Source organism: Passer domesticus, chromosome 7 (genome assembly GCF_036417665.1).
Source record: "Passer domesticus isolate bPasDom1 chromosome 7, bPasDom1.hap1, whole genome shotgun sequence".
NCBI lineage: Eukaryota > Metazoa > Chordata > Aves > Passeriformes > Passeridae > Passer > Passer domesticus.
Window position 1 is genome coordinate 52,351,412 of NC_087480.1, and position 17,343 is coordinate 52,368,754.

Here is a 17,343-nt window from a genome sequence, read left to right on the forward strand (position 1 = left end):
AGCCTTTTGTTTGTTCGGGTACTAGAAATAGTTGAATCTATAAACTAAAAAAATAAAGCATCCTTCTTTGGACTTCAGCCAGCCTCAGCACTAAGCAGGTGAAGGAGGAGCCATGTGCAGGAGGTGTTACCAGGCTGATTCAGGCACTCAGCCATGGATTAGCACCTCTGCAGAGTGCTGACATCTCAGAGATTAACCTCTGATGCTGGAGTGTTAGCATGTCCTGGCCACAGATAGCTCTTAGATGGTTTTTCCTGTGGGCAGGCATCCTTTCTGGAGGTGCCAGCAGGGATCTTTTGCTCCTTAGGCAATTTTCAGCTCCCTTGTCTCATCATCATGACCTTTTTGCTCATGAGTTGCCCAGGTGTCAGCAAACTTTATCTCCTGAGCTGTTCCTACTGGACTGTGACTTTGTGAAGGCTGTGTCTTGGAACCTGTTGGGTCTTTGTGGAGTAGAAGAGAGGTGGGGATGGCAGGAGCAGAACAGTATTCCACTTAATCCTTTCCAGTTACGTGGCTCTCCCTTTTTTGCACTCTGATGGCATCTTCTGAGGCAGGTAGAGGGACAGGTATGGGCCACTGCAGTGCAGTCAGTTAAATGTAGAGACTTAGTGTCACTGTAAAGCTTTGGGTTTGCGAGGCAGCACATCTGCTTTGTGGGCTGGGCTGTTCCACCCATTGCCACTGCAGTGGGACCAGTCCATGAGCTGCTGGGGAAGGGATGCTCAGACAAACTGGTGCTGGGGAGCAGGTAAATGTATACCAGCCTCTTCTTCCTTGGCATGAGAGATGCCAAGGACCCGAAGGGAGCTTGCTTCTCAGTGAAGAGTAGACCATGAACTCCCATTTGGCATGGGGTAAGTGTGTATGTGCTTATCACAGAGCAGGTAGAGTGTAGTCAAGTCATGCCTTTGGTTCCCTTCTGTTAAGTCCTTAGGTGCTTTAGAAATATTCCCTGCACTGCACAGGAATCTGCTCTATGGCAAATGGAGAATCAGAGCTTGTGCATCAGGTTAGATGTGGTCCAAAATACTTGAACTGAGCTTGGGTGTTGAGGAAGTCAGCAGGGAAGTGGCAGCAGGGAGTCTGCTGGGCTCTCCTGTCCCCAGCTACCAGCTGCTGGCCCTTCCCTTTGCTCAGCTGCAGGCAGCCAGTCCTGCAGGCTCTGTCCCACTCACAGCCAGGGATAGCCAGGGAAGCTGAAGGAGGGCACTGAGGTGTTCTGCTGTGTTTTTTGAAGCCCACTAGTGCAGCTGTTTCTGTGTGTGGATGGAGGTGGCTCTAGGAGCAGCAGTGTGCACTGTAAGCTCCTGTGAGGGGACCACTCCACAGAATGCCAGGCACTTGCCTGCCCACCATGAATGATACTGAATTGCTTTCTATGCCATATTTCCACCTTTTCAGCTAAAGGAAACAAAGGGTAGGTTTGGGTTTGCTCCGATGCAAACATAAAGAAACAAAAGTGATAGGTCATGTATGTTGAGATGACTATTATAGTTTTGTTCTGGATTTCTTTTGTTTTGAAAACTTCTTTGCTATTAGGTGATCAGGTCTGTAATGGATAAAACTAAGGTAAGAATTTTTCCCAAGTAAACAAATTTTTGGATTTTTTCCTCAGATTATTTAATATAGTAGTCAAACCAATTTGAATATCCAGGTGCATTATTGTTTGTAGGGAGTTTATTCTTCAGTAACACTTATGCTTTTATTGGAAAAGGTAACAATTGGAATAGTCTGAACAATCCAATAAGTCTTGCCCTGAACTAAGTAAAATCCCATAAATAACTGGAATTCATTTAACATATTAAGGGAGTCAAATATTTCTAAAAACAGATTTACAGCAGTCATTTCCTTCCAGTCCAGCAGGCAGTGACACAGGAATGACCCGGGCATGGAATGAAAAGCAGCAAGAGCTTTTCACATGCACCAAGCAAAGAGCAGTTCCAGCCCTGGTTCAGTCACCAGCACTGGATCTTCAGCACAAGCCCACGAGGTAATGGTCAGCCTCAACAGAGTCCAGAGGAGTTCCAGTGTTCATTTCTGCTGACTGACTTCTTTCCTTATGTGAGTAGAAGTCAGTCTTTAAAGCCTCTTCAGGGGGCAGAATGGAAGATCAAACATCCATGTCTTGAGGTGAAGCCTTTTGTCATCCTGCTTGCAGCAGAAAACAGTGTAGGAGCAGTGAGGAGAGCCTGTGCTATGTCTGTACTGCTAAAGGCATTTCTGGTCCCCTGACCTGTGGAGCAAACTGGCTGTGTTTGCACTGCACAGAGCTTGCTGTGGTTCCTGACACAGCACAAGACCAGAAATCTTTGCCTCTCCTGCCTTTACACTTCTCTCACCAAGATCCACCATGCATGTCCATGGAGGACAGGAACCCCTGGAAGGAGCCATGCTCCAGAGGCTCAGGCAGGCTTTGCCCAGCACTGCTGTGGTGATGTGCCACTCACCACTGCTGTGTTTTCTGCTTCTGTTGTCACATGGCTTTTTAGTGTCATCCCTGGCTCTTCTGTCATTCTGCTGTGCTTTCTCAAATGGGACCAAGAAAAGGGCTGATCTCTGGGGAGCATTATGTTGGATATTACATTTTCCATATGTTTGGTCTTAGACAAGCAGGCCAGGCTTGAAAATGTGGACTTTCAGTTCTGGACACGTTATCCGGTGAGGTTGCCCTTGTAGTTGTTTACTGGAGAGGGGAGGCTAAGCCTGGTACCTCCATGGGCCCCAGCCTGGACAGGAGCCATTGACACACAGCTTGCAAGGCCAAGCTCAGTGCCTGTGGCAGAGAATTAACAAGGGGAGAAGGCTGACAATGATTTCTGGACTTTGCCATTCCCAGCTCACACTGCTTGCTGGGCACCAGTACAGGTCAGAGGCTCATCTGCAGCAGTGGTTGTGTTGGACCTTTCCAGGCTAACCTGCACTGGGCAGTCTCTGTGTGGCTGGGAGGCATCCCAAGAGGCTCCTGCCCCAGCACTGGCTGCTGTGGGGCTCTAGCTCTTCAACCATTTGGTTGAAAGCAGCACTGCTTAGTAATACAGGAACACCCAAGCACACAGAGGGCCATGAGCAGGAAGACAGGCTTTGAACTGGTCTAACACTAGATTATTATCTTACTAAGGCAAGATGGTAGAATTTGGGGGGTTCCGTCTTAGCAGAAGCCTCTAATAACAAGAGGCCTGCTCAGTTGTTTTTCATAACTCAATGCAAACTCAATGCAGGAGGTGTGGTGGTTGCTTTGGTATGTCTTTGGGGCACGGCACAAGGGTGTGTGTGGTGAGGTAGCACTGACACATTGTGCAGGGCATTGCAGGCCAGATTTGGCACAGCCATGTCCATGATGCTTAACTTCTTTTGGAGTCACTTGTCCCCCAGCTTGCCCTGTAGGTTGTATATGGTCCATTAGGTCCAGATGAGAGGTTAGCAGCTAATGAATTTATGTGTACAGTCAGGAGAGCTTGGAAGCTCTGTAGATGCAGCCAGGGAGTAGTTATACTGACTGCCTCTCTAATAATGTGTCTCCTCTTATTTGCCACTTCTTTGCTAAAAGGAAAGGAGGGGAGAGTCCTTTCCCTTGGACCTGAGAGTGCTGCTCTGCTGCATTCTCTGCAGCACAGCCTGAGAAATGTGCCTAGATCCTATATGGTGTTGTCTTTCCCATGCCACAAGCTGGACATGAGGCAGTGCTTCATTTTCAACAGGTGGCAGGAGTAGCAGAATCTCAGCAGGCTGCTACAGGAGAAGAGGGCTCAGTTTCTGTAGCTTAAACCGAATCAAGATTAAAGTAATGACACTTAGATAATCAACAATTGTACTTTCTCATAGTTTTGTTCAAGACAGCTCCATTTTCTTCAAGACTGTCTAATTCCTCAGTTACTGTTTAATCCCTCTGATGATTGCTCCTTTTTTAAAGAAGATAAGCACTTTGGAGCAAGTGGCCAGTTATGTCTATGTGATCTGGGCACGTGTGGGTGCACACACACTTTGCACCATGTTCTTCTCTTGGCAGATGCAGTTATCCACACCATTTACTATGGGTGGGTTTTGCAAGCACCCCTGTACTGCCCTAATAGTTTCTGCCCTCAGTGAATAGCAGAAGTGATAATTTTGACAATATTTTCAAGAGGCACCTCTCTAGCCCACAGGATTCTGACTGCAGCAGTGGAATTGAGGCTGCATCTCACCACTGAAGGCTGCAGAATTCTGCCTTCTAGGGGGACACATATTAAGCTATAGCTACCACAGTGTTGGAGGGTGCTAACATCAATTAGGCATAATTAAGAAACTGTCATCAGATCATCAGTTTCCAGATGTGATTTTTAGGGTAATGCAAAACGATTTGCTAAGGACATCCTGTGAATTTCTGATAGTTATAGAGGCCAAATCAGATACATCTATGACTAGAGGCTGGGAAGGTAGGTAGTCTCTGGTATTTTAATCATTTTTGAGAGCAGAGCAGGTGGTACTAAGATAGTGGCATGTCAGGAACTACTAAGAACAGAAGCAGAGGAGAAAATTACCTCGTATTTTTCCATAAATATCATTGGATGTCTTGTAGAAATAGAAAAGTCAGACAGATATTTGGCGACCAAACGAAAGTTCACTTTCAATTTCTGTCTACTGTTATTCTCTGAACAGAGTATGCCTGAAAGAAAGTTTGGCAGTCCTCCCGTAAGGTTGGGTAATGTGATTAATTCTCTGTGGTTTGCAAGACTCACATTAGAAAGTTAGTTCTTAAATGTTAAATTGGCCAGTGAAATTCCCTCCAGGCAAAGACCCCGTGCATCCCTTGAGCGGTACCGTGGGAATGGGCCCGGTGCAAGTGTGGGTGGTGGTAACACCGTGCTGCTCCCAGTGACGACACAGCCTCAAGGATGTAACCATTTACTCACTGTGTTTTGGACACTGTAACTACAGCTCTGCTGCGGGAAAGGGTTTTGTGGCACGTCCGCTTACCAGCTGATGCAATCCCAGCGACATACAAATGTCATCTTCTATGCAAAACATAAAGCTGAGAAATCAGAATTAAAACTGTCATGTCTGGAAAGGCAGGATGTTCCTGGATATTTTGAAATTTGGGGCAGTGTTCTTATCCTTGCCTAATAAACTTTTTCCATTTTTTTGAAACCCCTACTTGATATTTTTTGGCTACCAGTGAATTAACAGTTAACTGAAGTAACTAGAATAAAACCAGTATTGTTTTTGTGAGTATCAATTGAATTTAAGCGGTGAGAACAAAATTACTCTGCTGCTTTTCCCAACATCTAGAACTGGAAGGATGTAGGAAGATCTTGTCATTTCAGCTGTGCTGTATTACTGTTGTGCTGCAAATGTTTGAACCTAATGTCTCATTGATTTAGCCATAAGCAGTTTTTGCCTGTTGTTTTCAGATTAGAATAATTCCAGTGCACTGTAGTGGAGCTCTACATAGCACACGAGTTGTGCTCCCAGCTCTGCACATCTCAGATGGGATATGGGTGGTATTCTTTGCTTGGAAAACATTTTCCTTCAGACTGGTCAGGCAATCAGAAGTGAGCAAGGTCATGTACTGACAAAAAACCTGTTCCTTTGAATGAGAAGCAGAAATTCAAAACATTGTTCCCAACCTTTTTGAACATGCAGTAGCATTGCTCACCAGTTCAGGGTAAACCATGGTACATGAAAAATATAAGAGTGCAGTTGGTTTCTACGTCTCAGCCAAGAGCTGTCACCCTTGGTGACTGTCTGAGCATGTCCTCTGAAGTTGTGATATTTCCAATACGGCCAGTGTTGGATACTCTACCAGTGAAGATGTGGGTGGATTTCTCAGCCTATCCCTAACCCCTGGGGCAAAGTTGCCTCTGGATTTATCTGGCTAAAGGAGAGCTAGAAAAGTCAATGAGCTAGGATTTTACACTGGAAACCCTCTGCTGTCCCAGCAGAACACACAGGAGGAGTTCTAGCTGTGCAGCACTGCTGTCACAGGGCCGGAGCCCAGTGAAATGGGAAGGACTAAGTCTGGACATCAGTGCAAAGTGCAGGTCAGCAGATGGGAAAGGACAGTTGTGGTGTGCCCTGGATCCATCTCTGACTGGCTTCCCACTGGTCCTTGTTTTCCCAGTGTGTGGTTTGGAGGGAATGGCACAGGCCAGAGTGCCCCTTCACTGTCAAGGTGCTCCTGAGAAAAGGAAGGGGTCTTGGAACACACTGTCTGATATCCTCTCCTTCTCCCAGAGGTGTTTAACAACCTTAAACTGCATTTGCCATCAGTGAATTAAGGTGTTTGTGCTGTTCCTCAGTTTTGCTCCTATATGGTGATCTGTTTGGGATAAGTATTTTTCCTTAGCCTAGCTGGAAGCCAGTATTGTGCATTAACATTGTAATGCACTGTCTACATCTGTTTTAATTTCAGAAAGCTAATGTATCCACAGTGATTCATCCTCCAGCTCGTCTGCTGCCCTGTTCTCAGGACAGCAAAGCTGTGGAAGGGGAGTCTGACCATTTGCATGAATTTCTTTACAAGTTGGGAGGCTATCAACCCTGCAAGCTGGCAAGTTGAATATGGCCACGTTCCTGATTTTCTGCTTACTAGCAGCAGTGCCCCCGTGAGCAGACACAATAAGAGGAAATTTTTGATTATAAAAATGCCAACCTGCTAATGACTTCCATCCCTGCTTTCTCTCCTCTCAGAACATCCCCACCTTGGGAAGCGTAGCAATAACCATGGCGCTGCACAACTGTGATGAGGTGGCCGTAGCTGGCTTTGGCTATGACATGAGCTCACCCAATGCACCGCTGCACTACTATGAGAACATCAAGATGTCTGCCATCAAAGAGGTAGGGAGCTCCTGCCAAGCACATCCTCCTCCCAAGCCCAGCAGCTACCTGGACTCCAGAGCCTGACTGGGATTGTGATGTCAGCTTACAGCTGTCCTGTGTGGATCAAAACACAGCTCCGCTCATGCATTTGCTTGTAAAATTCTAGACATTCTCCCAAGCTCAGTGTATGTTAAAAATGGTTATTACTGCTGGGAAAAGTTCTCTGGAATGTGTATGTAATGTAATTTCTTCTTTGAGTGGCAGGGAAAGGATTCACATAAATGTTAACTCAAGGAGTGTGAAAGGGAGCACTTTTGCTCTGGGGTTGAAAAGATGCACCCTCTCCTGCTTTTTGATCCATTGGATTGCTCTCTAATCCGTAGGCTTCTTTTATGAGTTGATCCCCTCCTCAGGCCCTGGAAGCATGGGGGAGGTGAGATCAGCCTGTGTACCTGGGCTCTCACTGACTGTTCAGCAGCACCTCGCTGGTGTGAGCACCACTGGGCTCTGTGGAGACTGCCCTGTAAAGACAGGTCCACATTAAACACATTTTCTGCTGCTATCACAGTGAGACAAATGGCATTTTTGGAGGAACAAAAGCTCTCATATTGGTATAATGCAGCAGTATAGATAACTTCAGGTCTGTCCATTTCCTGTACCAAACTAGAGCAAAATTGGACCCAGGTCAAAGCTTCTATAGTGGGAAAGTTTGCTGCTTTTATGGGAGAGCTCCTTCTTTCCCAGCACAGATGTGACCCAGGTCTTCCTAAGATTGCTTCTCTCTCTTCACTGGGTAGGGAAACTTGCTCTATCCTACTCCACACTGTGAAAAGTTGTATTGTTCATGGACAGTAGCTCTCTCCTGGCACCTGGCATTTGCTCACCTCAAGGACTTCACAACTGATTCAGACCGGGGGTAAGCTGGGAAGTTGTGTTTTTCCAAATCACAAGACTGTACGTGTCTTAGTACTCTCACAGGCTGCAGGCTGCATGACCCTAGGCAGACTGAGAGGAATTATAAATCAATGATTAGTCAGCTTGAGAAATGAGAAGAGTGTGTCTAATTATCAGAGTAATGAGACTTTGAAGCATGAAGCTCTCAGCAGAGGCTAAGGGAACAGAGTTTAGGAAAAGGCTGGGAGGAGGTCCTCAATACACCAAGGTATTTGACCTTGTGATGCTGAGGTACCTTCTGGGCCTGTGGAGGTGGCAAGAGCTCAATGGAGCAACCATGGATTTAATTAGTCCTTGCTGGGAAAATTACTGCCTATTTAAGGATTTAAGGGGTATGTCCAAAGAAGTAAATTGAATTGAGGTGATGTCTGGCTTATGAAATCCCTGAATGGAAAATAGGTAAGGAAAATAACTTTTGCAGTAGTAGAGGAGGTATCACCCTCTGCTTATAACTTGCCAGAGACAGGACCCTGGGCTCCCCAGGCCCAGGTCTGAGGCAGTACAGCTGGTCCCTTAGTCTTCCAGCAAAGAGATGGCTAGGCCAGAGGGAAAATGGCTACAGATGCCTGAATCCAGCAGTGAGTACAGAGACTCCTCAGGACAGTTTCAGGAAAAGCTTTTGGTGCCACTGTTTTCAGTCTGGTGAATCAGCTGCCTTTGGTGGAGAATCACTCTTGCCCAGTTGTTCCTCCTGTCCCATAAGGATGTCAGTCCCATGGTCAGCTTGTGACATGGGGACACCCACAGCAGGTGTCCTGGCCAGGCTTGTTTTACAGCCTGGTAGGTGTCTCTGTCCTCAAGGACACCACTGGAGCTAACAAGAATGAAGTCTTATTTTTCTTCCTCCTTAGACTAATCAATGGGAAAATTTGGCAAAGAATTGGATAACAGAGGCTGTGGTTGAAGTTGCAGGTCCACATCAGTTGGATCTCTGATTTTGGAGGCCAGCACCCCAAATGGGATCCAAGGCCACTGGAGGGCTGGAGGAGGTCACTCTTGCACATTGTATGTGGCCTCAGGAACAGACGTTGCATGTCACAGGACAGTTAGATGAGGATGAACGTGTGAGATGCAACCAGTGAAGTCTCCTAGAGAGAGCAGCTGGTGCCTGATTTGCCAGGCCTCTGCTGTCTGGAAGCCATCAGTCATCATGTCCTGTGCAGAGGTGAGGGAGCGTTGAAAGGTTCTGGTGAAGCCTCAGTAATTCAGATGTCAGTGGATTTGTTTCTGCAGCTGGGGCTGTTGTTGGGAGCTCTGCAGCCCTGTGGAGCTGGTTCTAGGAGGAAGGTTCCTGTTCCACTTGAAGGCTGGTTACCTGATATGTGTCTGTCCATCCAATCCTCACATCCTCACCCACGGGCTCCTCTTACATTTCACTGCCCTGGTATAAGAAAAGCCATCTGTTCCCAAGTATCAATAATTAAAGCTCCTTTTGCCTCTGCCCCTCCCAATATGACAAATTGTTTGTGATATTGTGGAATGTGAAGAGCAAAGAGAGGATCACATTTCTTTCTCTCCTATTTAATATTAATGGTAGCTGGTAATTGTTAGTCATCTGAGGGTGAAGTTGAAAGGTGAAGGGTATAATAGCTGGGTTATGTCTTCTGCAGTTGCCTTCAAAGAATGCAGGAATAGAGATTTGCCCCACTCCAGACTGGAAGCACCTGCTTGGTGGAAGACCTGCATGCAGTTTGCAAATGGGGAGGCTGGCCTGCACTGGCACCTTGTGCCAAGCCTTGCCCTTGGTATTAGTGAAATAAGACTGACCTAGAGCCAAGTTCCACCAAGGATTTGTCTGTTCCATCTGCTCTGACACCCAAAGGTCCAAGAGCATCCGCAGGATTTTTCTCAGTGTTATTTTGAACCTCTGGGATTGTGTCCAGGCCTAGTTCTTCCTGGTCCTCCTCTACATTTCAGCCTCTAAAGGAGCCACTGAAGCAGGCTATACCTTGAAATTATGCAAGTATCATCTTTGTCCTCTGGCCTGCAGACCCCTGGAGGCTGGAGTGTTCATTCCTGGGCAGGGGAATGGAACAGGTTTGCTTAACACAGCACCATCACAGCACTGAAGCAACTGCAATGGGATACAGCTGTTCCACCACCATGAACATCCCAGGCAAGAGCCCCTGCAGTCTGACCGTGCTTTGGTGGGGCAGAACCTCTATTTCTGAGGTTCAAATCCCCTCAGTGACTGCCAAGCTCCTCCAGCCTGAATGTCTGAAAATCTTCAGTGTTTAAGCCTAGAGAGCAGCTGCAGGGAAGCACTCCAGCTCCACCCTGAAAACATCACTGTCTTTACAGAGGAAATGTAAACACCAGCAGTGTCCTGGGCCTGGAGATGCCACACATGTGGATTTTGTGGGCCTGTTGGGTAATATCCCTCTAGCCCCTTCTCTTGCCTGGTATCTGCAGGGCAAATGGGCTTGCTGCTGAGCAGGAGTCCTCTCAGCAAGGTGTGTCACTGATTTACACTTGAGGCTGCTTGACATCTCTCTGGACACCCTTGAAACCCTGTGAGTCATCTCCAAGGAATTTGTTCTGATTATATAAAAAAAGCCAGCAAAATGCACTCACTTGCTCACGGCTGGGTGGAGATGCCTCTCCCATGCCAAGACTGAGGTGATAAAATCTCTGTGGAAATGAATCTGATTTTTCCTGTTGCTCTGTGGCACTGGCAGCTGAATTTCCAAAAGGAGAATCAGGCATACCCAGTCCATAATTTAGCTCAGCCAGTGCATTCCCCAGAGGAGTAAAAGCTCTCAAGGTCCAAGATTGTGCTGCTCTTGCTACCACAGAAGCCAGCTGCCTGCACTGAGTCTTCTAGGATCTCAACTCCTGAGGGCTGGGCAGGCGTTTCCTGCCCCAGAAGAAAAGGCTCTGCAAGGAGGGAGATGCACTGGAGCTTGATCACTGTTAATGGTCAAGGAGAAGTGTATGGTCTTGGGACTCTGCTCAGTAGTATGGCTGCAAACATGTATGGATTTTCCTGTGCTTGGGAATGCTTGTCAGAGTTAATTTCTCTAATTTAGTACTGGATAGCTTCTTTGCCCTCTCTCCTGGGTAGCTCAGTGGTACCTCATACTCTGGCCAGGGCATGTCCAGGCAGAGCTGGTGAGGAGACCCTTTTCTGTTCCTCAGTGTGCTCTGGTGAGCTGGAAGCACACTGGGGAGGTGCTTTCAGTTCCAGGTGTGAGCTGGAAGATCAATGCATTTGAAACTGTGCCTCAAGGCCAATTCTTCTGTCTCTCAACTGCTCATCCATGGCTGGGGTGCAGAGTCCTGGCCTGCACTTCAGCAGGAGACTCCTGGGTGGTGTCAAGACAAACTTTGTTCTCTGATCTGTTACTGGGACTCCACTGCCCAACAGACCCAGTGCTGTTGTATAAACCCTCACATGTGATTTTTCAGCTCCTATCTCATCTCTTTGTTTTAACTTGCGAAATGCAGAATGGCCAAGTGTGTCATCTCTGTTCCTATTCCAAATAACTTTGCAAAAGCTTTTGTCCCTTGCCTGCTTCCGTGAATGCTGTACAAAAAATTGAGTCTTTGCCAAGGTGTCTGCTCACTTGTTTCTGTTTTCATGGCAATTAATCTATTGGAGCTGGATTTTCATATACTTTATTGTATTTTTATGTCTTGCTCAGGTCCTGTAGTGCTTCCTGTCCAAGCACTCCATAAAAATGTATTTTTATCACAGGTCACTGTCTTCTATTAATGTAGAAGTGTCAGACCCACTGGGAACATAGCGAAGGAAACGTGGAAATGGTGGTGAGGAAAAGGAGTAATTTTAAAATAGAGTGAAATAGAAATTATTTAAGGATGGGAAAGTGACTGTTTAGAATAGTAAAAACAGATCCATAAGGAGTTTATGAAACTGAGAGAGCAGGGGGCTGTGCTAAATCATGGGAACGAAGCACAAGACAGGCTCCCAGCATCCCTCCTCCATGTGCTCTGCCCCAGCACAGTCTTCCCAAGCCTCATGATCCAGAGGTGAGCTTCTATCCCCGGGCATTTCTTGCAGGAGCAAGAATGTGAGCAAGGAGTTACCTCAGGTGTTACAGGGAGCATCCTGGGCTGTCTTCTCAGCAGCTGGCTGCAGACTGCCTCACACACTTAGGAGTGACAGAAAGGGCAATGCATGGTTAAAAGCCACCCTTGCTCGTGCAGAGCCTGCCTGCAGTGCTTGTGTCCCACAGTGGAGCTGCTGGCAGGTCTCCTTTTTACTGGGGAAGCAGGTCAAGCACCAGCACAGCTGTTGGAGGTGTCAACCCCTTTGATACAGCTGTGCCCAGCACCTCAGTGACTCATTGCCTGACCTGAGGGGGAGGTGGTGTGGCAGCCTTTGATGGCTTCTTTCTGATCACTGGCCCCTTCCCCAGCAGGTCTTTGTGGGATGCTGAGGACACCATCTTGTAACACTTCTCATTCAGCCTGTGTAAGGGCTGTCACAAGGGCCAGGGGAGGTGGCCTGCAGCATGCAGTGACACACAGCTTTGTCTCTGTCTCTCCCCGACAGCAGCTACCTCTCAGAATAATCCGCAAACATCGAGTTTGGAGTCTTGAACCATAAAGGCACAAACAATAGTGCTTTATCATCATCTGGGCTCTCTCTGTGAAGCCGCCTTTTGCATTTTAAATCAACACAAGTTGCTTGGGAGGGGGTGGTAGGGCTGCTTCAGGCTTCCAAGTACCTTAAAGTTTGTGGTAGCCAACAAGAAGAACAAAACTCCTTTGAAAGCCGGGCAGATGTCTGGCGTGGTGATTTATAGACTGAAAACATGGCTATTGGAGCCTGGCTGATGAATTGTGATTGCAGTACAAGGAGTGGTGCAGACTGAAATGGAGGTCAGCTTTTGAGGGGGAGGTTAGGGGCTGGGGCAGGGGCACCTCTGAAAGGGCAGTGCTTTTTCTTGGGGCCGGCAGTGATGACTGATGAAGTTTATACATTTTTGTCTTTGTTTAAAAGCCACCTGTTTGACAGCGTTGGGCTGAGCAAAGGCCTCACATGCTGTTCCTGTGCGTAAGGACTGAGCATCTATATAACAGAAATCTGGAAAAGATTGTTGGAATAGCAGCCCTGATCAGAGGACAGGTATTGCCTTGTTCAGAAGGACAGAAGTACTGTGACACTCAGGATATCACTGTGCATTAAGAACAGCAAAGAAGGTATGGCTGTGGAATGGACAGAAACAGAACTGGGGTTTGGACAAGTTCTCTGTAAGAGAAGGCAGTAAAAGATCTACAGAGGTAGGTTAGAGCCCAGCTGCAGACCCCAGCACTGAACACAGATGTCTGTGGGGTGCTGGGTGCCCCCAGAAATGGCATTGTCATGGATGTAGAGTAGGATTGTCAAAAGCAGAAGAATACCTGTGTCAGGTATTCCCAGACACAGTGGCTGGCACAGCTCTTCTCACCAGCTGGGAAGGCACAAGAACAACTGTGGGCCTTTCACTGCTGTTTTTAGCATGTGTGAAGACCTTGCAGTGGGACATTTCAGGAAATAGCCTTTGATCAAGTGCCTTCATGGTTAAATTAAATGGAAAGTCAATAGAAGGGATGTTATAACTCAAATTTTGCTCCCAAAAAGAGGGAGCTTGATAAGCAGGGGTGTATACAGACTCAGCAGTAGTGGCAGGGTGCTCAGTGGAATTGGGACATGCATGCAGACTCTGACCTCTCTGGATTTAGGTCCAGCCTTGGAGAATGGGCTACTAAAAGCACATTCACTGAAGAGTTCATGGACTCATTGTAGACTTGAAGTCTTGTTTGTGACAGTACAATAATTATCTGTGATTCATATTTGCAGCAAGGGGAAAACTGGCAGAAAAAGGCTGTAAATATAACTTCATAAAGAACTCCTTCACAGTGGTGTTAGAAGTAATAGAGGAGTGAGGAAGAGCATCAGAAGACTTCACTCCTGATGGCTGAAAGGGACAGAGATAAAGTAGAAACTGGCAAAAGTCAAGTTCAATTAGATGTTGCAAAGGAAAATTAGCAAATACTGAACAGTGTCGCTGACAATTAATAAGGAAGCAAGCAAAGAATTATCAAGGCTGACATCCTGGGAGGTGAAGAAAGTGGAAAGATTAATGTAGGAACCACATGAATATATATATTGCCTATATCAGGATGATGTGATGAATGTGAGGGAAAGGGTCGCTTATGGTGAGAAGTTCACAGAAAACAAAAATTACTGGGTCAGCACTGAAAGGCAAAAGCTGTTGAAGCTAATGCAGTAGGTGTGAGAGCCCAAGAGATCTCTGTTCTACTTTGAGCCAATTAAGCTGCAAGTCCAGAGGAAAAGGTCCACAATAAATCTATCAAGTTCCATAGGATTAGCTTGCAGTGGATATAATACCTCTTTTTCCCTCTTTTTTTTTTGGTGTCGGGGCAGGACAGAGCCAGGTATGGGAGCAAGTGAAGGAAAATAATCCTGTCAAATTCAGAACTCTGAAACCAACCTCAGAGGTACTATTCAGAACTTCAGAGCAGAGTTTAAATGAAAGAATATTTAAATCCTGAAAGCAAACACAGCATGGATTTACCAAAGGCAGGTTACAAAAACTAATTTAATATCTTTATTTGGTTAAAAAGAAAATCTTTCTTGGGACAGAGGAAGTGTAGCGGTCCCGCCTGTCAGAAGTTCAGGTAAGCGTGCAATCCTGTGCCTTGTGAAATATTATTGTTAGTTAAGCTTCAGAAGCCAGGCTTTGGTGCAACACCTGTACATGAATAGTCTCTCTAAGAGAGAGCACAAAAAGCAGCCCTGAATGGACAGCTGGGAGTTCCTCTGCAGGAGGTCATGTTTAGTGTTTGCTTTAATGATTTTTGGCACAGAAGGCAATGGTGTGCAAGTGGAATTTGTGATGAGACAAAACCAGGTGTGGTCAATACAAGGGAGGATCAAAATACCATCCAGGAAGGCCATGAGCACCTTGAGAACAGGAGTGAATTGGGTGGCATGAAACCTAAGATTATGAATGGAAGGTCATGCTATTTGGAGCAATAACAGACATTTTGACTCTAATCTGGGATAGCATTATTTGGCAATGGCAGAGGAGGAAAGTGTTTAGATAGGTACAAATAAATCACAGAATAATTCAGGCTGTTACTGTGGGGAAAAAAAGACAAATACAGCTCTGGAAAAACTAGAGGAAAGGACTTCTTGTTAAGTGAGGGAATTGCCGCTGCATGAGGCACTGGTGAGCCTTTTTTCCTAGCTCATGAGAAGTAAATCTGGAATAAATAGGGGCAGAGGGAGCTGCTATAATTCAGTGAGATTTCCCAGTTTTCATGGTGTAAATGAACAGCTTGTTTTGGTAGAAGAAAGGTGTTGCTTGTTTAACTTGGTAAAGTGAAGACTGAAAAGAGATACACTTTCCTCTCTGTGAGTGTATTAAAAGTTAGCAGGAGCAAAAACAGTTGTTTGAAATTTAAAGTTGATGTAAAAATGGCCGTAAAGGAGCTGTGAGTAAATCCCCTAAAGACAAGACGATGAGGGTGTCCAGCCATCCCTTTTGTCTCAGTACATGTGAATCCCAAGTGGTTTCAAGCAGAGTGGGGCGGTCTGATGATGAAAATTAAGCAGTTCTAGAGACAAGGCAGTGAAGGTTAAAGACAAAGATAAATTAGCACTGGTGGAGACTGGAAACTGACTGTTGCCAGTGAAGTAGTACTTCTTGCTCTGCTCTCGTTTCTGTGCAGGTTTTTGGGGAGAAGTGCTGCTGATGTGCAGAAATACAGAGGATGTAACAGAACTGAGAAAACTCCTTCTCTACAACTTGCTGTTTTTCTTGAATGCATTCCTCATTGACTCACTCTCTCTAATTTAGTGTTCCTGTATTTAAATTGCAGCATGCTTGATAAGACTAATGTGGTCTGAAGCTGAGGCATTCCCCAGTTGTAATTGATTACAGACGGGGAGCTTACCTTCCTCCTGGGTTTGTCTCTGAAACATTTGCTTAGGCTTGAAATATTCTACTTGGCTTTCCTTGAAGTGACAGATGATGTTTTGTGCTTCTTTGTGGAATTGTCAAGATAAAAAGGATAGGTGGTTTGGGGCTGCTGCATTTGCATAACCCTGAAAGGTGGCTTAGCTGATGATAAATTTTCATCTAATAACTGTGACCAAGCACTCGGAGCCACTGCCACCTCCCTGGGATAAACAGCCATAACAGTGCTGGCAGAGGAACTCTGCTCCCTCTGCATAGCTCTCCACTGGAAAAAGCAAACGTCCTCTACTCAGAGACAGACCCAAAGCACAGGAAATCCTAGCCTGGTCCCTGGAGAACAAGAAGGGGTCTGGAGCCTCCTGGGATGTTCCTGTTGTAACTCTCAAAGTTCATTGCTCCAACCATGGGCTCAGGCAAGCAGCCTGCTTGATTCCACAAGTGGAAGCTGCATTGGATGTGAGCAGCAGAGGAGAGAGAGGGCAGAGCCAGTCTGCCAGGTTACAGCCGTGGTGGTGATGTGCAGGGACAGGAAGGTGGAGGTGACAGTGAATGTTCCAAACTGCTCCATCACTGTCTTTGAGGTGCAGATTGACACGAAAAGAGCTGGAGTTTTCTGCTGGCATTGTGTGCTATTTAAAGTGCATACCCGTGGTGCTATTTGAGGTGAATACACCCTGAAACCTTCTGGGGTTTAGGGTGTATTTTGTTGCCTTTTCCTGTCAGAGCAGTGGGACTGAGGTGCCTGCTTTCCTGTCAGTTTTGAGAAAAGTGCTCTGGCTCTTGTCCCAACTGCCGCTGCTAGTGCTGGAATGCAGTTTCCTTCATCTGATCAGCTTGGTCTGTCAGTGGGATGAGTGAGTCCCTCTCCTGTAATCAGTAACTGGAGCTGGTGTTGAAGACATGCCTCATCCCTCCTGCCCGTGCTGCTGTCGGGCGATGGGGGAGCAGCACTGCACTGAGTGCCCTGGTAGTGCTCTTTGGGAGGGATGAAAGCATGTTCTCACGAGGGAACCTCTTCCTCTGTGGGCTTACATTAGCCACAAAACATCAGAGAGTACTGATGTGGACATCACTAAGATCCATGGATCAGGTGGGAGGCTGAATGGCCTTTCATGTGACTGCTGCTTGTAAAAAGGAGTTAGTGGCAGTGCCTGGGGTATAGATCAGCCTGGGTGCTGAACAACCACAGGTTGGTAGATCTTGCCAGCAGCTTTGCAGTGAGTGCTGGAGCCAGACCTAGCAGTAATCTGAGAGACTGCAATTGTATCACCCAAAATTTTGTTATCTACCTCCTCAACTTAAATTCCTGCTCTGCTTGTACTTTTCACAAAGCAGATTCCTCCTGCCATGAGATAAGGCACTTGCACATGGCCTGAGGTGGCATTTTAGGTGGTTTGAGTTTGCCTACAAGTGGCTGCCTCCCCAGTTCATCTGTACAAAAAACACAAACACAAACGGTTGTCCTGGCTGAAACCAGTTGGCTTTTCAGACTGTGTGGTGAGGCTGGAAGGCGTGGAGGAGGGCTCAGATTGTGCTGTGAGTTCTCAGGCTCCTGGTGCTCCAGGCAGGTTTCAACAACAAGCCCAGCCAGATGCAAGTGAATGCACTGAGCCTTGGTGTCCCAGCGTGGCCTCTGTGC

The 17,343-nt window shown here is 46.6% G+C and overlaps 1 protein-coding gene and 1 long non-coding RNA gene across 13 annotated transcripts in view; one reads left to right on the forward strand and one right to left on the reverse strand.

The window, feature by feature from the left end:
* Positions 1–17,343, forward strand: part of ST3GAL3 (ST3 beta-galactoside alpha-2,3-sialyltransferase 3) — a 188,563-nt gene that overhangs the window by 166,235 nt on the left and 4,985 nt on the right. For 10 of the 12 annotated variants that reach the window (XM_064428649.1, XM_064428647.1, XM_064428648.1 and 7 more), the window contains one exon: positions 6,670–6,816. The exons of 1 other annotated variant lie outside the window; for it this stretch is intronic. In XM_064428649.1, the coding sequence (XP_064284719.1) occupies positions 6,670–6,816 (147 nt within the window). Of the gene's footprint in view, positions 1–1,858; positions 2,007–6,669; positions 6,817–17,343 lie in introns of those variants that run through there. One more of the 12 variants, XM_064428657.1, reaches the window with a different exon arrangement.
* On the reverse strand, positions 4,247–6,696 carry LOC135305210 (uncharacterized). The gene is made up of 3 exons (XR_010366468.1): positions 6,632–6,696; positions 4,957–5,011; positions 4,247–4,645 (listed from the first exon to the last, which is right to left on the reverse strand). It is a non-coding gene; the product is annotated as an uncharacterized LOC135305210 (long non-coding RNA).